This window comes from Elgaria multicarinata, chromosome 10 (assembly GCF_023053635.1).
Source record: "Elgaria multicarinata webbii isolate HBS135686 ecotype San Diego chromosome 10, rElgMul1.1.pri, whole genome shotgun sequence".
NCBI lineage: Eukaryota > Metazoa > Chordata > Lepidosauria > Squamata > Anguidae > Elgaria > Elgaria multicarinata.
The window spans coordinates 35,809,800-35,832,990 of record NC_086180.1 but is presented as its reverse complement, the minus strand read 5'-3'; the positions used below and the strand labels follow the sequence as shown (position 1 = coordinate 35,832,990).

The window sequence follows — 23,191 nt, the reverse complement described above, 5'->3', positions numbered from 1 at the left end:
AGAGGTTTTTTTTTAAAATCAAAACCATTTTAAAGGTGTATGCTTGCATCCTATCAAATATTGTGCTAGAAATAAATAGCTGAAAAATATAAAAAAAGCATCAGAATTGAATGGCTGAATGCAGAAGCTATCTTTTGAGGCTTTACAGAAATTGTGTTGTAACTGAGAGACCCTCATGAGGGAAGATGTGAAGAGGTAAAAAAATTAAGGAAATCTGAGATGTGTGGTTTGAGCTAGTAGAAGAAATAACAGTAGCACAACTCAGTAAGCCAGCAAGCAGAGTCAATACAGCTGGCATACTTCTTGGTCTTGCGCTGAACCAGTATTTTTCCTGATCACTTCTGAATATTTCTTTAGTGAGGATGGATTTTGGCTAGCAGAAGCTTAGGTCTGATTTGTGGCTATTTGTTTGTTGCTGTCACGAATGTGAAATGTAGTTGCTAATTGATGCTGCAATCTACGGTGCATTTCCTTGGGAGCAAGTTCCATTGAAATAGATGTATCTCAGTTTTACAATATGTAACTTTCAGGGGAAATCTATGAATTGGATCCTGATGTAGCCATACTTAGAGTACCCACTGAAAGCATTGGGGCAAGTTAGTCACAACTAATTTAACTAATCTTAATTCAACCCCTTGAGTAGGAGTTGGCATGAATCTAATCTTCTGCTCATACAACATTCCTGCAAAATCTAGTTAATTTTTCATACTGGTATAACTTTTCCATATGTATTCATTCATGTTCTTTTCTTTTGTGGAGGAAAAATGTCAGATCACAACATTAAGGAAAGCTGAAGATGTGTATCTGCAACCTATTGTAAACTTCTTATGCTCCTAAAGGGGACTCCAGAAAAATATGAGATTATCTGTCTACTTCTTGACCTCTACGAGAGTAAATAAAATGTGAGACAAAATATTTATAACACAGCTACTTCATTTTAATGTTTTCATATTTATCACCAAAATATTGATTGTAGTGTCTATTTTTTTAATTTATTTATAATATTTTTGTAAACCGCCCAGAGAGCTTCGGCTGTGGGGCAGTATATAAATGTAATAAATGAATAAATAAAATACTGTTCCACAGCAGGTAGGCTAAAGAATAAAAAACACCATGTTAAAATAAAAACTATTTTTAAGTTCTGATAAAACCAAGTTATGATAAAATCTGTCACTCAAGGAAAGCTTCCTGAAATAATGCTTTCAAGAGATCCTGGGAGGAATCCGCACGTCGTTCTCAGGGCGCTTCCATCCGCCCCCAGTGCACCCTGAAAACGAGCGTGTAACTTGCTTGTAAAAGAGCCGAGGAAGAAGTGTCCTTGCCGGCACCGCCACCCAACTCCCTCCTTGCCAGCCGGCTCAGAGAGCTCGGCAGAAGAAGGCGGGGTGGAGAGCGGAAGAAGCTCTCCACCCCGCCTTCTTCCCCTGAGCTCTCTGTCCCAGTTGGCGAGGAGGGAGTTGGGTGGCGGTGGCGCTGCCGCCGCCGGCGAGGACGCTTTTTCCTCGGCTCTTTTACAGGCAAGTTACACGATCGTTTTCGGGGTGCACTGGGGGTGGATGGAAGCACCCTGAGAACGACGTGCGGATTCCCCCCTGGAAGCAAGGCAACGTTGTTGCCTGCCTGATTTCTAAAGGCAAGGAATTCAATAGGAAGAAGCATGTTTGTAAGGGAGAAGGCGCTCTTTCAGATATCTGATCCTAAATTGTTTAGGACTTTGTACACTAGTACTAGAACCTTAAACCTGGCCCAGTAGCAAATAGGCAGCCAGTGCACTTCCCTCAGCAAGGGTGTTGCATGCTAAAAAGCAGCAGCTCCCGGCAGCATTCTGCACTAGGTACAGCTTCTGGAACAGCTTTAAGGACAGTCACACATACAGCACATTGCAGTAATGCTGTATTGAGATTAATAATGCCTGTACCACCATGGCCAAGCTACCCTTGTCCAGGAGAGGCTATAGCTGGTGAATCAGCCAAAGCTGATAAAAGGCACTCTGCGTCACTTGGGTCTCCAGTGATAGTGATGGATCCAGGAGTACCCCCAGACTACAAACCTGATCTTCCAAGGGCAGTGCAAGCCCATCCAAAACAGGCAATGAACCTATGTCCTGGACTCAAGAACCACCCACCCACAGGACTTCTATCTTGTCAGGATTCAGCTTCAGTTTATTGGCACTCATCCAGCCCATTACTGAGTCTAGGAACTGATCCAGGACTTGCACAGCCACATCTGATTCTGATGTCACAGGGAGACAGCGCTGTGTGTCATCAGCATACTGATGGCATTTGGCTCTAAATCTGCTAATGACCACTTCTAGCAAGTTCTGATAAACAACATTGGGGACAAGATGGTACTCTGTAGAACTCCATAGTGCAATTGCCAAGCTGTTGAGGAATAATCACCCAATGTTACTCTCTGAAATTGCCCCGCAAGTAGTCTGGAACTACAGTGCTTCCAACACCCATCCCACGGCGTCAATCCAGGAGGATACCACTGGTGATGGTATCAAAACCCAATGAGAGGTTGAGCAGAATTAGCAGGGTTGCACTCCCTCTGTCCCTCTCTTGATTATGGTCATCCATCAGGGTGACCAAGGCAGATTCAGTCTCATAACCAGACTAATTCCGGGTTCTGGATTGGATGCCAGTAGACCATAGCTGAGGTTGTTTGATTTTCAGGGGTGAACCGGTTTTTCCTCTACCTGGTCCAGACAAGCTCTCTCTCTCTCTCTCTCTCTCTCTCTCTCTCTCTCTCTCTCTCTCTCTCTCTCTCTCTGTGTGTGTGTGTGTGTGTGAGAGAGAGAGAGAGAGAGAGGGAGAGAGACAGAGACAGAGACAGAATAATACCCCAGTTGCATCCTTGCATTCAGTTGCAGTATCTATAACAAGTGGGACAGCTAAGAGCCACTTCTGTTACTTTTTCAGTGCATTTGTAGTTGCTTATTCAAGGATTCATTTCCTCATTTATTTTCATCTTTCTTCAGCCTTTGATAAACTCCTTTAATTGAGTAAACACATGAGTTTGTTTACAAAATTGATTGTGTAAATAGATTAGTTGAAGCAAGATAAGAGGTTGGTAATCAAGATAAGTAAGTCCAACAAGCTTAGTTTTAACCACAATGTGTTTCTTGTTCATATTTACATTGTAATTTTTTAAAGTGCTTCACATGAAAGTAAAGCTGTGTCAGAGAAATTTAAAGAAGGGCCAAACTAGATGGTTGCACATCTAGTTGCAGATGTAGAAAACAAGGGGCATGAAGGGGTCCAGTTTTAACATCAAAAGGGATCCATGGGTGAGAGGCACTGAACTCCATTCCCCACTCACATCTTACTTCCCCACAGGATATTCCTTATACTATACATTTTTCTTTCAGCAGAACTTGAATATCAGAAGTCACCTTGCTGGGAGAAAAATACTTGGGGAGAGTGGCTTCATGGATGTAAGTGGTGGGTTACAGTTTAGCATCCCTCAGTTATGTATGATCTGCTTTCTCTTGCTGTTGAAATCAGCTCATATACATAGAACCCATTTTTACATTATTGTTTTTTAAAAACAAGGATCTGTTGCTATGACATCTAGTTTGGGATGTAATGCATATGGCTAGAGAGAGGGAGAGATAGGACATGCCTGTGTAGTAGTAAAATGGTAATTACAATACACATTATCTGCAAAAGAAGGGAGGAACACGTTTACTTTGGAAGCCAACTATTCTTTTGCAAGATGATCTGATGGTGTTTTCCTTGACCTTTGGCTTGTTCAGTTTAACTAAACTGAGATTGTCCCCAGAAATGGGCTTGACAAAACCTCTTAGTAGCTATAGCACAGGTCCCCATGGTACTAGATATGGATGGTTTAGAAAAATAAACCCAGTTGTTAAGGTATTTTGTTACTTTACATTATTTCTTTGATATGCTGATGTGATTTCCTTTGCTGCAATAATCTGTTAAACAAAAGGAAAAACACATTCTGAAATAAACTGTAAGAAAAGTCTCTTTTACTCTATGCAGCATTTTAACTTGCTAAGATTCTAAAATCATCAAAGGGTCCATTGATACTGCATAGACTCCAGTGATTATATTATGCTGTGCATAAATATAGTTTTTCTCACATGTACAATCTGTCATGTAAAGATGGTACCAATCTACATTTTGAAGAGACTGAGCACTCCACCGACATTCTTCATTGCACCCTGATTAGGGCTACTCTAGAGTAATTGTCTTTAAAATTGTAAATATTTTCAATAGTAGAAATATTTCCACATTTGCTGAGAGTGCCCGCTATCTCAGGGTCACACAGACAGCTTCATAGCTGATGTGGGAACTGAACCAAAGTCCCTCTAGTCTAAGCTCAATATGCTGACCATACACTCATAAAGGGCTGTACATGCAGAGATGATGTGATAAGGTATTTCTCTTAGTGTGGACAGCTGAATCAAGATTTTTTTTCAGAAGTGCTCTTCAAAATGAATGGTGGGGGGAAAACTAAGTTGTTGTTTTTAAAAGCAGAACCAGGGTTTTAGCACCGTCTGGTTTCATAATCAGTATTGAGCATGCTCCATGTTCCACTAAGAGAAATCGACCAGGACAGAAATAGGACAGGCTATTCAACTTGAATACAGGGATGAGTGGGCAGTAACTCAGCTGCCTTTTCCTCTCTTCCTTAATGAAGAGTGGGTGGTCAAAATCAAAGTCATTTTCAGTGGCCTACATGCATTGCTTTTCTATATGCTTTCTTGGATGCTAGAACGAACGACAAGCATTAATAATGACGGGGGCAGACAGACATTGGGGCTTGTGTCTGTATCATCATGTACTGATTGACAGGTCAGAAAAATACAGAAGGATCAATGTCAAGCATTTATGAGTAAACATGTGGGGGGTTTGCCTTTGAAAAGTGTTGCTTGATTTTGAAATGAATTAATAAAATATTTAGCATTTACAAGCAGAACTAGTGTATAAATCTGATTTTGCTGGAATGCAAAGTAAAACTTGGGTGGTTTTCATTTTGATTCAATGTGCACTCAATTGTCCTCTCCATCTTAGAATAAACCGTAGAAGAGGTTGTTCGTTAGAATTAAGACTTTAGAATTTAAAAGCATACATCTTACCAAAGTCTGATATACCCCTTGTCCCAGCTTCAGTCTTGCCCTCCAAGAGAAAGAAGACTGGGCTGAACATCCAAAGGAAAGTTGGGTGAATGGAGGTGAAGTTGTAATGAACATGTTTACTGTTTACATGGCACAGAGGTTAAGGCTGAATTCCTTAACTTACGATTTCTTTGCTTTGTGACATATGAATGAATTTAACTCTCCACTAAAACCAAAGCTTTTTTAAGCTCATGACATGTTTGCAATGCAACCCTTGATGTTAAACATGCTCCCTGCACTTATTTAGAACAAACACCACATTAAGTAATTAAGTGTTGGTATGCTAACTACCTCTTGTTGGATACAGGTGGAAAATGAAACAGCAAGCATTATAGTTCTTTAAGAATGCCAGATACTTTCTTAAGTAATATGTAGTGTCCAGACTCCACGCCCAATATTTCAAAACTTTATAGGTCTTGAGCTCTTAAGGCTGAAATACCCACTTACCTGGGAGTATGTTCTATTGAACTCAGTGGGGGGCTTATTTCTGAGTAGACATGTATAGCACTACATGAGGTCCACAGTTAATTAGGTTGGTGATGTAATGGATCAAAATCCACTTGTCAGATGAGGAAGCCTCATGGCTGGATTTTGAGGCTACCAATAAGAGACAATGAATCACAAGAGACCTCTGGGTTAGGAGTCACAACTCATATCTGTGTTCTGAACAAAGGTCAAGTTATATTTGTGAATTCCATTTATATTGTTTAATTCAATTGTTTAAAAAGTAGGATTTTTTCTTTTTGTTCTAAACGCATATACAAATGAAAATCAAAATTAATAACCTTTTCTTTATATACTGTTCTGCCACTGGAACAATTAATTCTTTCAGGCGTGCCTATAAAGCCAATTCCTACAACTAAGTTTAAGAGAGATCCTCAAGCTAGAAGTTGCTTAATGGAATGGTGCAATAGTCCGTGAAGTCCAGTTTTAGCTATTAGTCACCATATTCACACGGTCTCCTTTGATTTCTCAAAAATTACAGTTAAATTGTCCCCTGCAGATTTATTATCAGATGTGACACTGGGTAACTCATCCAAAACTGAATGAACTTGGATTTAAAAATAGGATATGAAGGGCACAAAAGCATTCCCCCCTACAGTTACAAGAAATACAACGCACAAATGCCTGTGGCAGGCTGTTCTTTGAAATTATCCTCACTAAATTACAATCATGCACTTTCAACTCTCTGTAATTAAACATTTAGTTTTATTTATTCCAGATGCATTTGCTTCAAGTAAATCCAGACCTTTTGCTGTAGTAGTAGATCGTTTGCAGGTCTCAAGGACCTATGAATTGACAGAACATAAAGTGAATTGTTTCCTTAGGTTTAGTTTGCAACACGTCCACTGGTGACTACTTCTTATGCTGTTTTGGAAGGGGATGTGTATCGCGAATCCTTTAAGCATAAAACAGCTGATGGACCAGTTTCTTTTAAGAACAGTTTTACAAATTAAGAAAGGGCAACGTATATTTATTTATTGTTTTATACTGTATGTTTTTATCTGTACGCTGCCCTGAGATCTTAGTGATATAGGGTGGGATATAAATATTTTAAATAAATAAATAAATAAATAAATAAATAAATAAATAACGTAGTCAAACCAGAATATCAAACATAATGCATATATTCACCCTTGATTTTAAGGAAAGATATACATGCATTGCAAATTACCTATGCAGCTCTTTACAATGCTGGACCAAACCTTTTTTTTAAAGCATTAACCATAAATTTAGCTTTAAAAATTAGTAGGTTTATCTCTTGTGAAAATAGAGTTGAACAAGTTATTGCTCCTTTTCATCCACTTATTAATATCTAAACAAGAGTACTCTGTGCTCAGTGTTTGGACTCGATGGCCTTATAGGCCCCTTCCAACTCTACTATTCTATGATTCTATGATGTGTAAAGTACTAGAATTGTGTTTTATGTAAAATAAAGAAAACACTGGATATATATATATTATTATTATTATTATTATTTATTTATTTATTTATATAGCACCATCAAATCATAGTAAAACAATAAGGAGGGGAAGAGAATGCAAACAGGTACAGGGTAGGGTAAGCAGGCACAGGGTAGTGTGTGTGTGTTTGTGTGTGTGTGTGTGTGTGTGTGAGATTATCACTGAGCAATTTTCTGCTACATGCCCACATAGGCCTACCTTTCCAAATCCCTCAAAATCATTCAGATGGTCCTGCTAGTCAATTCTGTTCCTTGTATTTATCTCTGGCTTCATTAATATAAGAGAGACCCAAGCAAGGATGTTTATTTGAGATTGTTGTCCTTTCTACTATAGCTGTATATGCTATAATGGATCCTATTTTGGACTGCTGAAGCTGATGCAGAAGCTAGAGTTGATATTGCAAGCTCACCAGTACAGCTAGCAGGCTCTGGAGATTCATATTCATTTTGTGTAGTTTAAGATGTAAATGTTGTAAGCAGCACCCTGGATGACTTAATCATAAGTGAATGGTTAGTTGCCACAGTGTGTGTGTGTGCGTGTCTGCATGCCTGTGTGTTTGACAGGCATGGGCTTGTATGTGCATTGTTTTCTAGAATTTTCAAGTAAAGTTTTGGTGACTTCTTTAAAATATTTTATTAATGCTTTCCGGTATATTAGGCAGGCTGTAGTGAGAAATTCTAGAAGGAGGCAATGGGATTTCATTCTTTATATTAACAGGAAATGGCCAGTCTCTGTTTGACCTTATCAGAATGAAGGGAATATGTTTTATCTCTTATTCAACTGACCTTATGGTTCTAATTATTCAAAACCTATAGAAAAGAACCACAGAGTGTGACCAGACATTCAAATTAATGCTAAAATTAATAGTATTAGACAATGATTGGAAAGCAAGAGCAGAGAGATGAGAAGAGAAAAAGAGAGCGAAGGAAAAGAAAGGCCATTAGAGGGCACTTTTGTAATCCTAAAAAATAAAATTGTGTTTGCTATTTCACTCCGGACTGTTTGTTTTGGCTTTCACTTAAAGTCAGAGATAAGAAACAGGCACACCTCCTGCCAAATTTAAATATCTATCGACAAAATAAGTCAAACATGTAGAAGAGACAATGGTTATTTAGAGGTGATCCTGCTAGAAGGACTCACACTCTGTTTGTGTATATGAGCATTAAACATAGGCCACATTTGACCAGGCTACCTGGAGGCTGGGGCAAGTAAAACTGTGATAAGGATATCTTCACGATATATGTGAAGATGAGAAAGTGGGACTGTTATGCATTATGACTGGTACTAGGGGCTCAGATCTTCACAGGAAGTCAGCCTGGAGATTGAAAGAGGATATTGCTACCATCATAGGATTGCTAAATTAGCAACCCAGAAACTCCCGTATAAACATCTAGTGTGGCCAGTAAGGTGAGAGGCCATAGGCAGTACTGCTGAGCATGGTCAAGGGAGGCTGCACATCCTTACCAGATACAGATGCAAAGTGGCAGCCATGACAGAGTATGGGAGCTGTGTCAACACCAGTGCCCTGCACAGGTGTGGGCTGCTAATATCAGAGGACTGTGGCCAGTCAGAGAACTACCAACCAGCCTGAACTGAAGATGTGCATTGTGCTGACATAGCACAACCCCTTATCTCAGCTGCTGCCTTGTATCTCCTTCGGTCCAGTAGCTGAATAATGCCTCAGTCCCATGCTTCATTGGTTATGTTAGTGGCTTTAAAAAGAAAAGCATCTTCAGCTTACCATTCTTCCTTTCTTTCTTTTTTAGAAAATTGTAATTTATTTTATGTATACATGGAAATTAAATATATCTATAAAAATACTAAGTATAAATCAAGACACATATAAAAGGAAAACAAAAACTGGGCAGCAAAAATAAAAATTGAAAACCAGGTTGTTTATCCTGTCCCGTCTCCTATTCCTTCTGTTAACCACTTTGTTTGTTTCTTCTGCACAAAGTTGGGAACTTTCTTCTCTGTATTTGTTTTGTTTTTCTAGTGCTACATTTTTAGTGAACCCTAAGACTGTGTGTGCCTCACAGGCTGCTTTTGGACAAAACACTAAACTAGGGTTTAGCATTATGTGAATGAGCTTTGGGGTCATGAGCAACTTCTACCCTCTCCTTCTCTGGCATGGCTGCAAGGAGATTGGAAGCATTTGTTTCTGCTTTCAACTAACCACAGTTTGTTATGTCCAAAGCTGGAGAAACTGTGTAAGAACGTTGACTGCACTTTTTGAATCAACCATTGACTGTGAATATTGGGGGGGGGGGTATGAAAAGGAATGAGCACCAAAAAAACAGGAAGCTTTAAAACTGAACAATCTCAGATGACTATTCACTTAAAATGTAAAATTTTATTTTCATGAATAATAATAATAATAATGAGAAAAAAGTGAAGAATCTAACAAAGAGGCTTATGGTGCTTGCTTGCTTACTTACTCAGCCAAAATTCCAAGTGACTTCTTATGAGTCATACCTGAATAAGCAGTAAAAGACTGAACTTCATATAAGACTTATTATTAGCTGAAGGAATAATCTGATAATAAGCTGTAGTAAATTAAGATAAAAGCCTGTCTACTTACTTTCTAGCTGTTAATGTGAAGCAAAAGCCTGTCTACAAGAGTCTTTAAAATGGATAATCTGGTTAAAAAATGTAAGAAGTGAAGCTTAATCTGGATAATCCTATAATCAGGAGTGGTTTATTTTATTTTTAAAAATCAAATTGCACTGGAAACCAGAACTTGGAATATAATATCAAGATCTCATAGTGGTTCACTTAAAGGACACCGTCATCAGAAAAGTTCAGAATACCAGAGATACCAATTTAAAAACTGAATACTGAGTGACATTACCTGAAAAATCAAGGAACAAAGTATCTTGTTTTAATATGAACATATCCTATATAAGAAATTGCATTTTGGATGAATTTGGTAGGTTATTAAGTATTTTGGTTTGTGATCTCTGTGTCCAACTTTCTATTATGCTTTTATATTCAGCTGTGTTGCTATAAGAGTATCAGTAGCATGGATATGAAAGTTGGTGTAGTGCATGGCTAGGAGTCCCTGATTCAAATCTAGCACGTGCCATGATCTCACTAGGTAGCCTTAGGCAAGCCACTGACCTATTCACACATCACAATAATCCATGTTGAAAGCAAACCATGGTGGACTGGTTAACAGCTCACTAAACCTGGTGGGCTGGTTAATCACTCACTAACAGATGATCAGGCACTCCCTAGTTTGGCATAGTTTGTTTCCCCCTTTGTCCTCCCACATATCTTAGGGGCACAACTCCTCAATACTCCTGCTGTGATGAGATTCAGCCCTGCCACACACATAAACACACACACACACACACACACACATACACACACACTTCTTGCCTTAAAAATCACTTGCATTGACATATTTATGCCATAGTACAACACAAAAAGTCTGTGGTATTAATCTTTGGAATGGAAGCGAGGAGCTTACCTTATTTTTTCAATTGAGATGGTTGAGAGCTTTGTTCTCTTTCTTTAACACTTAAAAACCTCCTTGGCTGCTCCTCACAGCCATGGATAAGTGATGTTCCACTTCCTAGCAGAGCTATACCTATATGCCTGATTGACTTAATTCAATGAAATTTACAAGGACATTGACATGGAGCAGAGGGAAGTGATAAGCAGGAAGTGGGGTGAAGGAAACACACAAAAAAGTGCTTGATCCAAATGTCAATGTCCTTGTAAATTTCATCCTGCCCTCTTCTAGTAATGGTCATTTGCTCCTGCACAGGGGGAAATGTGACCACATTCAGGACATTCACTTTGTCCTTTGTTCATGATTCCTAGAAGGGAAAAACATAATCCTGAGCCTGAGAAGGCATAAGGGGAGAATGGCAGCTGAAGTGACCCCAGCAGTAATTGCACCAATAAAGAGCCACAAGGGGGGGGGAATCTCCCCTTTGCCGACTTCATCGGGAGACAGGGGAGTGGCAAAAGGGGGGGGGAGGACACTAACAAGTGTCAGCTCATGGCATAACATTGGGAGTTATTCCCCCCTTTTTTTGGTGCTTCTGGACTGCGCAGATGGGTTCATATTTTCTCTTAGTATTATTTTTCGCAAGTGTGTGTAGATTAGCCTATGTGAAATCTCACTTTGTTGATTTCCTAGTATGTTACATACTCCACTTAAGCAAGGAAATTGATTAGGCAAGACTACACATAGCCAACAGGTGAATCTGCAGTCTTGCGCACTTGCAAAGAAGCAGGATTTTTTTTTAAAAAAATTACTAACTCATTTGCATGCTTGGGGTAAAAAAGGTGGTGGACAAGTTACGATCCTAAAATACCATTTGGATGGGCAATCACTGGCAAAAGAACAGGGAGCAGCACAGACTTTTTTTGCTGCTCTTGGCAGGTGGCTTTGCAGCCACTTGGACAAGCCATGCTGCCAACTTCAGACATCACAATAAGCCACCCTGAAAACAAGCTACTCTCAACAACTCTACTGTAAGGCATTCATTTTCAGGGTGACTTATGCATGTTTAACAAACCATGCTGAATGAACTATGTCAGATTTGCATGCCATGGTAAGCCAGGCTGACACTAAGAAGTCTCACAACCCACCATGGCTTATAATGTCCTGTGAACCCAGTCACTCTTTCAGCCTCCCTGCCTCTCCATCACCTGCAATATGGAGATAATTAGACTGATTTACCTTTGAGAGTTTTTGTAAGAATTATACCTTGATAAAGCATGTGAAGCTGTTTAGACACTTGAAAGCACTATTCAAATGTTACACATTATTTAAATAAATATATAATAGGCAATGCTTAAAACTGTTATTCAATCTCACAAGAGTTCATTGAGTTTCATTTTAAATATCCCTTTACTTAGTACAAAAATTTAGATTTTTATCATGTATATTTTGATTATTATTATTATTATTATTATTATTATTATTAAAGAGTAATAACTATTAAAGAGCAGAAATACTCTTTAAAAGGATACTTTTAAAAAGTATTGATGCTATTGATATACTTGCAGCAACACAACTGAAGATAAAATACTAAGATTGCAATCCTGTACATGTCTACTCACTAAGGTGATTAAATTCCTTATGGATTTTCTAATGGAACGATAAAACGGTGAAGAACAAAATAAATAAATAAATAAATAAATAAATAAATAAATAAAATGATGAAGAACGAAGATTGCAATGTTTTACACATTTACATATCCCACTGAATTAAATAGGGTGTACTCCCAGGTAAGTGGGTTTAAGAATGTAGCCTTATAGAGCTAAAATGAATGATTTATTATTATTATTATTATTATTATTATTATTATTATTATTATTATTATTTATTTATTTATATAGCACCATCAATGTACATGGTGCTGTACAGAGTAAAACAGTAAATAGCAAGACCCTGCCGCATAGGCTTACAAAATTCTACGATAGAAAAAGTGCTGTTGAAAAATGGGAGAATTCCTCTGGTCACAAATACATGCATATTACATTTGCGCAAAAGAGTTAAAAATAAATATTAATGATAATTTTGATTTCATATAAATTTTGAAAAGTTTCTGTGCTCTAATGCAGGAAGATAAACATCAAACATGTAGTACATGTTACATCACACTACATCATGTAGTGGTGGCATACATTTGTGCAGTTTCTTATTGCATTTTGACATAGGGGTGTGTGTAAACTTGTATGGCTCTTCAAGAAACTGAAAGTGCACCCACTGCCTTGCCTGATCATTAGAAGAGTGGCTAGCTAAAGTGTGGAATATAGTAGAAGTATTCAAAATAACTGAATATAGTCAGCTGTGTGAAGTGCAATGAAAGTTTTATGATTTATGGCTTCCTTTTACAGATTTCATTAAGAACACGTATAACTGAAACATCAACAGCTATCGTTCATTTAATATGGTATATCTTGGGAAAGAAATGAGAGAAGGGCTGTTGTTGGTGCTCTAGCAAAAGATGAGTGCTTCGATAGTTGAAACAAAGCAAGAGTTATTCCAATCTAGATTACATTACATTGGTGCCCATAGTCCTGCGGTTACCATATTTTTAAACAGAATCATTCAGTGGCTGGGGAAAGAAAAATACACACTTTGTGAAATATGATCAAAGGAATGAGAATTTGTAATGAGGACATACTGTAGAGTACCAGAATATTCTCAACCACTACATCTACCTTTTATAGTATCAAAGCAAATGAAGTACAAATTACACTATAATAAGTTCTCTTTTTGTGCTGCTCCCCATAGACCCTAATTACAAGTCTCTCGGTAAGGAACTGGATAGCTGCCTCTTACTCTTCCGTAACATTGTTACACATGTCTGTGAATAAGTCTGTCCCGCCCTTCTTCCTCTCAACCACTTCTTTGACATGGGTATGAAAGATACACATTAAAAAAACAACAGCTGGAGGTGAATGTAATAGGAAGGGAAAGAAAACATGTAACCCAGATTTAGGCAACCTGGAGCCTTCCATATGTTTTGGACTACAACTCCCATTGGCCCTAGCCAACATGGGCAATGGTTAGGGATTATGGGTGTTATAATCCAAAACATCTGGAGGGCACCCACTTTCCTACCCCTGGGAGAGAATTACCCAAAGCTCTTTTTCCTTAAGGTTTTCTCAAAATCTTTAAAGGTTAAAAAAAAAACCACAGCATACAACAACAACAGTAGTGTAGGTTCCAATCAAAAGCTGTATTGCTTTAATAGGTCACAACTTTAAAAGCAATTGTCTTATGACATGGGGTTGGATTTAGAAAAACACCAGTGGAAGGGGATGGAGAGGCCCGCCCTCTTCTGCCATGTTTCTTTTGGATCCAAAAATGTTGTTTTTACATCAGCTGTTATATTTACTGGTCTTGTCACTTACAATGTGTCTTTTTTATATTGCTCTAGGATGCTCTTGCTGCATTGTTCCATGTCCTACCTCCATCTCCTCCTCTTCCTCGTGCTACCCTTTAGCTCCTGGACACAGAAGCTTCCTACTAGAGATGAAGAACTTTTTCAGATGCAGATCCAGGACAAAACCTTTTTCCATGATTCATCAGTACTCCCAGATGGAGCTGAAATCAGCAGCTATCTCTTCAGAGAAACACCAAAAAGGTATTTGGGCCTGCTCAGATTGCACTTTAGGCTCTGTGGTTAGAGAAACTGTGGTTCTCTGGGGTTAGCACTGTAGTTAGTGAGTGAGCAGGGTTTAGCAAAACGCATAAATATTCGTGCCACTGCCTAGGAATGAAATTCTGTGTAAATGTCAAAAACAGAAGTTTCAGAAAGCTATAATATGTTTTACACACAATTGCAATCTGAGCAGGAATAAAATGCCTCCTAGACTTAACTCATGGTAATGAACATCTACTAATCTATTAAAGTTTCAAGCTTGAGTATAAAAAATTTAAAGCACCTAGCAAAAGATGTAATCAGAATTCCAGTAGCAGGGCTTCAGTTTTGAAGGAGAAATATCTTCTTACTTAAACAAATGTCTCTTTCAATTGAACTGGGTTGAAATGACATTTTCCTTTCCAGACATATGTATTTGCCAAGAAAGATCTGTTTGGCAGGGACCAATGCAAAATGGGAGAGGAAAGATTCCTTTGGAACCTTTTGCCAACCTTGTCCCCTCTGTGGATCTAACTGAGAAAACCTGGAAGTAGGAAACATAACGTAGGACATGAGTCATGTGGCAGAGTTAAGTCATCTAGAAGCCAAAATTATCAGTTATTTCTGAACAGGTCCCCACCCTGGGAACGGGATAGAAGGAGGCAAGAATTACAAGGGATTACTATGAGCAAATTAATGTGAGGAGGAGGAGCAGCAACAGCAGATGTTGCACTAACAAAAACGCTGTATAGCCATGTTTCCTCATAGCGTAAAGCTAGGCTTAAAATTTACATTAAAAATACTGAAAAATAGAAAGAAAGAAAGAAAGAAAGAAAGAAAGAAAGAAAGAAAGAAAGGTGCTCAGCCAGTTCATCTTTAAATATGGCCTGGTTCAGACAACATGCTAAACCATGCATGGTTTATCGTGTTGTCTGAACCAGGTCAATAAGACCTCCTCTCTTGAAAATTCTTAGAATTTGCTGCCTCCCCTAAAGCTTAAGGCTGGGGATGATTTTGCCACACCTATAAAATTTACAAAAATCACTGGGCCAGATTTTTCAGCCCAGAACTGGTGCTTACCCTTCTCATTCCATTGGTCATCAACACACCCTTCAAAGTAGAGAACAAGCAAAGATACAATATTAACTTTATATAAAATATATTTGTATCTGAATGTTTTGTTGCTTAACCAAATAAGTTTTAAACATTATAAAAATATTAGTAATGAGATGACCATGGGTTCTGCTAATCTAAAGCATGAGAAACTATGATTTTGTTGAGCATTTGCTTTTACAAATTTAAAGACATGAAAATGTTAGTCTTTCATAAGAAAAAAATCCCATAACCTTATCCCTACTGCCAAAGAAAACAAAATAGTAATTAAATATTACTGTGCTATGTGGGAATATGGATTGGCTCATGTGGATGGATTATAATGAAGTGTAAAGAGCTAGAGGATTCCTACTGAGAAAATTGATGTGTGGTTAGGTATATCACATCTATCATTAAATAAAAGTAGTAAGAAAATTATGAAATGAACAGCATTTGCTATTTGATTGCCTTCATGCTAGGATTTGAATTAACTGAAAATATACTGTGACGAACGTAATGCAGTTTTTAATCTTTCCATAGGTTTTTTTTTGTGGTTGAGGAAGATAACACACCCTTAGCAGTTACAGTAACTCCCTGTGATGCTCCTTTGGAATGGAAGCTGAATTTGCAGGAGCTCCCAGAAGAATCAAGTGGAGAAGGCTCAGGTACAACTAGAAAAAATAATAATTTCATGACAGTTATGAATCAGGAGAAGGCTCAGGTACAACTAGAAAAAATAATAATTTCATGACAGTTATAAATCAGGAAAAGTGATAAAGATTTACAAAGAGTTCCATCTGAAATGGCTGCTTTGAAGGTATCCAGATCAGTAGTGATTTAGAAATAGGTTTTGAAAAATTAAAACATGGCTACACATTATACTCACCCCTCAAAAAACCAGGCTCTGAGGGCCAAACCAAATGTTCCCGGGCTGAGCTAAGCGTGATTGGTTTATTTACTTCAGCAGACTAAGTGTGTGCAGTTCTGATTTGGATTGGGACCATGGCATTCCAGGAAGGCAGGGGGTTAAGCTTCCATTGCCACCTGTTTTTGCCCTGAAATGTTGTCCCGAGAGGGGGGGGATTAAAAAGGAAAGAACGCTTCATTGGAGTCAATGAAAGTATTTTCTCATTTTTTTAACACTCTGCATGGAGTGTGTGTGTGTGTGTGTGTGTACAGTTTGGAGAGAAAAACAGGTGAGTAGGGAAGTGCCTACTCCCAGAGTACCATGGTCTCAATCTGAATTAGGGCTGTGTGCACTTACTCTGAAGTAGATAAAGCAACCCAACATAGGTCAGCTATGTGTGATTAAGAGAATGCGTAGTCTTTACTAAATAGGAACTGCAGGTTCCTATGCTGAAACTGGCCTGTCAGTTTCAGCACAGGAGGGCAAAGGAAACGCAGAAGTCTCTGAGTTCAAAGCATTCCAAGCAGCAGGAACACAAACCATAAGATTGCACCCTAAGGCCTAAATTAAAACCCTGAGGAGCCAAACATACCTCTCAATCATGAACAATCTTCATCATTCACAAGGGATGGCAAACAAACTGTAAACGGACTGGAAAGATCTGTGTTAGGGAATCCACTTGTTATCTCTGATCACTGATTGGATATGTCAAGGGGATTCCTCTCACTACCTCCTTCTCAGGCCAGGGAGCAAGGCTTGGGGAGGGAAGTGGAGGGGCTTGGAGAGGGGAGTGAGTGGAGGGACCCAAGCTTCTGTCAGCCAGGTGAGGAACCTCCATGGACCAGAGGTTCCCCATCCCAGATTAAGAGGTTTCTACATGAGAGTGTTAATCTGCTGTATCTACTTTCAGTTTTGAGATCTGAGTCCTACACAAATAGCTTTTCCTTTTCTGCTTTTCCACTACATAACCTCTAGGTGGTATTGTGGTACAGTGGAATAGTGCAATTACACAAGTAGGAAAAAAATATTTTCTTTCTCTTTCAGAAATGATATTCCATTTTCCCCACTCTAAAAAAAAACTGTGAAAGCCCTTCTTTAATAACAGAAGTGAAACTGTATAGTCACAACATTGTCTAAATAACCTATAAACAATCATGAGTAAGGAATGTTGAATGCACAATAAATACCTCATGTAGAAAAGCTCATAATACAAGCTCCTGAGAAAGAGGGTTGAACTGAGATGACATGGATGCATATGTGAACTGGGTGTTCACAAAGAATACATTACGATTATGCTCTTTTTTTTTTTAAAAAAAAAACCTTTTATTTATTTCTCTGTGTTACGAAATTCATTAAGAGGGGACTGATGAGTATATTGAAGGTTTTAAGAGAAGGTGAATATGAACCCAGCATAGAAAGCTTAAATCATCCCAATGTAGTAATAGAATATATGAATGGGGAGAACAATCCTGAGTGGTGATGAGGCAGATTAACCACCTCATCCCTAGCTTTGGTTGGCACCAGCCAGGACAAAAAGTGGGCAGTTTAGGCCAGCAAATCTGTTTGTGCAATTTGCCCAGTGATAGGAAGTGGGTGAATTACCTGTGCCAACTCCAGGACTGGCATAGCTGACAGGGCCAGATTCTGCCCATGGTGCACTCTGTTTCAGGTCTTTCTGCCCATTCTGGCACAGCAGCCAGAGGCACAGAACACACTGTCCTAACCCCCTCCAGCAATGAACATGATGACATTCTTATTCCACTATATAATAGTATGATGTAATCAGAGCCCTGAGGCAGAGTGAAGTGGCCACCTCAGGCAGCTGAATTTGGGTGTCATGAAAAGGGCAGCAATTTGTTAGTTTTTAAAAGTATTCTTATTGCATTTTTAATGCAGCAAAAGGGATTTGACTGGACTTGGGTACTATGCACCTTGACCCAGAGTAGGGTGCAGTGGGGTGGGATGGGGGGAATTTGCTGCTCTGCATCAGGCAGCAAAGTGTCTTGGGCCAGCACTGAATATAATAATAGAATCCCAAAGTTATTTATTCAAAAACAGAATGACTTGTAAATATGCCCGCCTGTCATGTTATGATTATTTGAATGCCAATGGCTAGTTGATTTTACATAATATATATTTCCCCTGAGACCCCCTTCTTAAATATATCTTTGTGTGTCCTCTAGGTGAACCAGAACCACTTGAACAGCAGAAACAACAGATTATCATGGAAGAAGGCACAGAGCTGTTCTCATACAGGGGAAATGATGTTGAATATTTCGTGTCTTCTAGTTCACCTTCTGGCTTGTACCAGTTAGAACTCCTGTCAACAGAGAAAGATACACACTTTAAAGTATATGCCACTACAACTCCTGAGTCAGATCAACCATATCCTGAACTACCTTATGATCCAAGAGTTGATGTCACTTCTCTCGGCCGCACAACTGTCACTTTGGCATGGAAACCAAGCCCTACAGCTTCTTTACTGAAACAGCCAATGCAATATTGTGTGGTTATTAACAAAGAACACAATTTCAAAAGTCTCTGTGCTGTTGAAGCTAAACAGAGTGCTGATGATGCCTTTATGAGGGCTCCCAAACCTGGCCTGGACTTTAGCCCCTTTGACTTTGCCCATTTTGGATTTTCTTCCAACAGTAACTCTGGGAAAGATCGCAGCTTCTTAAAATCATCATCAAAGTTTGGGAGGCCGATTTCTTCAAAGCTTAGAGTTGACCTGGAAAAGATATGCATTGGGAACAAGAACATCTTTACAGTGTCTGAACTGAAACCTGATACACAGTACTACTTTGACATATTTGCTGTAAATGTCAACACAAATATGAGTACTGCATATGTTGGCACTTTTGCAAGAACCAAAGAGGAAGCAAAGCAGAAAACTGTTGATCTAAAAGATGGGAAAGTTACAGATGTGTTTGTCAAGAGAAAAGGCTCAAAATTTTTGCGGTTCGCTCCTGTTTCATCACACCAAAAAGTTACATTTTTTGTTCATTCATGCCTTGATGCTGTACAGATCCAAGTCAGAAGAGATGGAAAACTTCTCTTGTCTCAAAATGTTGAAGGTGTCCGTCAATTCCAACTTAGGGGAAAGCCAAAAGCTAAATACCTCATTCGACTGAAAGGAAATAAGAAAGGAGCTTCCATGTTGAAGATTTTGGCTACGACAAGGCCTAATAAGCAGTCATTTCCATCTCTTCCTGAAGACACAAGAATTAAAGCCTTTGATAAACTTCGCACATGTTCTTCAGTTACAGTGGCATGGCTAGGTACTCAAGAAAGAAACAAATTTTGCATCTATAGAAAGGAAGTAGATGACAATTATAATGACGAGCAAAAGAAAAGGGAACAAAATCAGTGCCTCGGTCCAGACTTAAGGAAGAAATCAGAAAAAGTCCTCTGTAAATATTTTCACAGCCAGAACCTACAAAAAGCGGTCACCACAGAGACAATTAAAGGACTTCAGCTTGGCAAATCCTACCTTCTAGATGTTTATGTCATAGGGCATGGAGGACACTCTGTGAAGTATCAAAGCAAATTGGTGAAAACAAGGAAATTCTGTTAGTGGCCAAGGGAACATGAAATATATGGACTGACTACTTATTCAGCGAGGAGTTGTGAACTGTATTGGTACTATGTAGAAAAGATATTAACATATATTTATGTTTACAAAAGTAATTGAAGGGACTGGGACTGCATTGGTGTCTGGCAGTTGCATTATCATGCATCTGGTAGTCTGCGTTTGATGCTCAGTAGATAACCAAGGTAGCAGGTAACATTGAAGGAACTGCCCTTTTTTTGCTTCCATATTGCATGAAGTGCTTCTAAATTATTTTATTACTTCAAAGGCTGAAAGAAGTCATTCAATTACCTTGTTATTCCTATGCACAGACACAGCAACAAAACTCCCACACAACCTCTATCTCTTTTCGTAGACTATAGAGTTATGTAAATTATTTTATAAAGTCTTGTTTGAAATGTCTATGTTTCCATGATTGTAAACTATTAAAATCTTTCCCTGTTAAAATACAGATCTAAACTAAGTATTAACTGAACTACCCAGAAGTCAGTTTTATTGCTAATGTAAATTCCTATCTGTGTAATTTTAAATGTTTAAATACTGTATGTATTTCATGTACAAATTGTCAGACGTTATATTCCTGTACATAAAATTAAAATATTAGATTATATGTTCCTTTTCATCCTTAATGCCCCTGAATGCATTTTGAGCATCCTTAATTAGTAAATGTTTTATATCCCAAGATGGCTACAGTGACTAACATCTTGATTTTTTTTAAAAAAAAACCACAATGCTGATACATGACAAAGATACTGAACAAGTGGAAGCTTTCTCAAATAATTGGAACTATCATCTCATATTAATATTGAGAAAATGATGTAATAATGCTTAAAATTGTTTGGGGTTGCTATGGATTCCTTTCTGCTTTAATGCATAATAATAGCTGGCCCAATAGACTGGGCAATCCAGTGTATAATCAACCTCACCTACTTTCTATTGATTCCAATTGGATTTGTGTCCTTGATATTTTGGATCAGGTCTGGTAACCTATATTCTGAAGGACAATTTAAACTTGCAATACGCAAATAACAGGCATTTTTATAAATTTTTATTTTCTCCATTTCACAGAAATTGGTTGATTTAAATTTAGACCTTCCTGAAATAGATTTTCTTTGTTTACATTTATTTTTCAGAAAACTAGTTCCAACAATAGTTCCTGTATTTGTTTTCCAAATACAGATGGAGTTTAACCAATTCAGGGTGCAATCCTATACACAGTTAGACAGAAAAAATGACCTATAACGTCCAGCATTCCCAAGCTGGCCAGGAAATGCTGGGAGTCGTAAGGTTTTTTCTGTCAAAACATGCATAAGATTGAGCCCTTAGGTTGCAAACCCCTGTACCCACTTACCTGAGAGAAGACACTATTGAACTCAATGGATTTACTTTTGAGGAGACACGTATAGAATTGCACTCTTAGTTACTTACATGAAAGCAAATTTCACTGAATGTAATTGGTTATACTTCTAAGAAAACTTGTAATGTTCCCATTAATTCAAAATTATGTAATTCAAATAGACTATTTTAACTTAAATGTTGTCAGGCCTGGTTCCTTTGTAACACCAACAACTTACCACAGGATTAAAATAAACAACCAACTCCCTTTATTGCAGTGAGATGGAACATGCAATCCTTTAGAGTCTGAAGCATAGAAACTTTACAAAGGTTATCATCTTAATATGTTTAATAAATCAATTAGTTCAAGTAGGAGCACAGACAGGGTTGAAAATCCAGCATTAAGTTCCAAACAGAAACTGGGAACAGGATCCTGAAAACCAGCAATGTAGTCTAAGACAGAGTTTCAAAGGCACAGGTTTCTGGACTTACAAGAGTTCAGGCTCCAGGAATAATTTCCAAGACAAGGTCTGAAGAACATGGAAGTCAATAAAGGTTCAGGCATAGTATAAGCAAGAGAGTTTTCCAGTACTACCCATGAAGGTCTCTGAGTTTTGTAGCTGCCTTTAAACATAGACAGTGTGCCTACAGTTCTTTGCCAGTCCACCTATCCCTGCAAATAATCTTTGTCTGTAATCATGGACTATGCCTAAGTGGGCGTCTCTCTTCCAATTGGAAGGAAACAGGTTTGAAACCCCCACTGTCTCAGGCAAATCTCCAGCCTGCTTGTTTTGTACAGAAAAGCCGTCAGCCTCCTGAGCTATAGGAATGTCACTCAAGGTTAATCTTGCAACTGGTAAGGAGTGACTCCTCTGGCCTGCTCCCAGCTGAGAAACCAGGCAGAAACAGGCTCTCAGTATTCTGACATTCCACTGCCTAAATATCCCCCAAATTATCAGTCCCTTCTATGTCTGAGTCTGAATCTTCCTCCAAGGCTGCGGGGACAGGGGCAGGCATGGCAAACGTATTGCAATTTTGAACTATGGTGACTGTGAACTTATCTAGTGATCAAATATTTAAGCTAAAATTAGTTGCCAGGTATACTTATGAATAAGTCTTTGATTTTAATTAGACTTACAGGTTATGTAAAGATAATTATTCTACTCCCATTTCATAATACATTTGGGCATAATGAGCCACAGTGAAGCACTTTTAGGTCCCATTGATTTCAATGAAAGGGTTAAGGACATCCTTATCCCTTTGATATCAAGGTCTTATATGAATTGTAGCTTGGATCCAACAGGGTCTAGTGTGAGCACAAGGCACTTCTGCTTATGTAAGGGGGTTGTCCCCTATTATAACCAATACCTTTCCATTTGTATCCCTCAATACTGCATTGGATACTATTTGCTGATTATCACTTGACAACTTTTCAGGGAGCATCGGGGACAGCTGTTTCATGGAGGGAGTGGGAAAGCCCCATTCCATAAGCAGAACTCCCATCATGGTTCATATAAAACTAATGTTAAGCATAATAAAAATATAAATTAAAAATTGCACTGGAAGGAGCAGATCTGTACATGCAAAAGAGTTCATGTCCATATGGAGAACTGTCTGATTTCACCTTCCCCAATCTGGCACTCTCCAGATCTGTTGGACTGCAAGTCCAATAATTTTCAGCCATCGTCTGGAAGGTGCCAGGTTGGGGTAGACTGGTCTAATTCATTAAAGTAAATGGGGCAGCCCTCAGGAGGCAGGGAGAGAGATCAGAACTCCTGTGCCCATAAACTATCACTAGAATAGAGCAATGGAGTCAAAACACTGTTGTGGAAGGAAGAATATAAATAAAAAGGAAGGGGGAATAACAAGAGTAGGTATGAATTCATGAAATCAAGACACATTTCAAACTATCTTGAACACATTCCCGTATGCCAAAATGCCAAAATAAAATCATTTTCATCCTGTTGCTGATAGGCCTTGCCCTTTTGGAGCTTAATTAAAAGTGCAATTCTTTTATCATCACTGAGGGTTGTAAACCATATCAA

General features: G+C 38.5%; 1 protein-coding gene across 1 annotated transcript in view; it reads left to right on the top strand.

The window, feature by feature from the left end:
• The window catches only part of NDNF (neuron derived neurotrophic factor), a 41,474-nt gene extending 20,635 nt beyond the window's left edge, over nt 1–20,839 (top strand). The window contains exons 2-4 of the mRNA XM_063135804.1: nt 14,017–14,223; nt 15,853–15,977; nt 18,403–20,839. Coding sequence (XP_062991874.1) covers nt 14,018–14,223; nt 15,853–15,977; nt 18,403–19,796 — 1,725 coding nt within the window. The 5' untranslated portion in view covers nt 14,017 and the 3' untranslated portion in view covers nt 19,797–20,839. The remainder of the gene's footprint in view (nt 1–14,016; nt 14,224–15,852; nt 15,978–18,402) is intronic.
• Nucleotides 20,840–23,191: the final 2,352 nt, after the last annotated feature.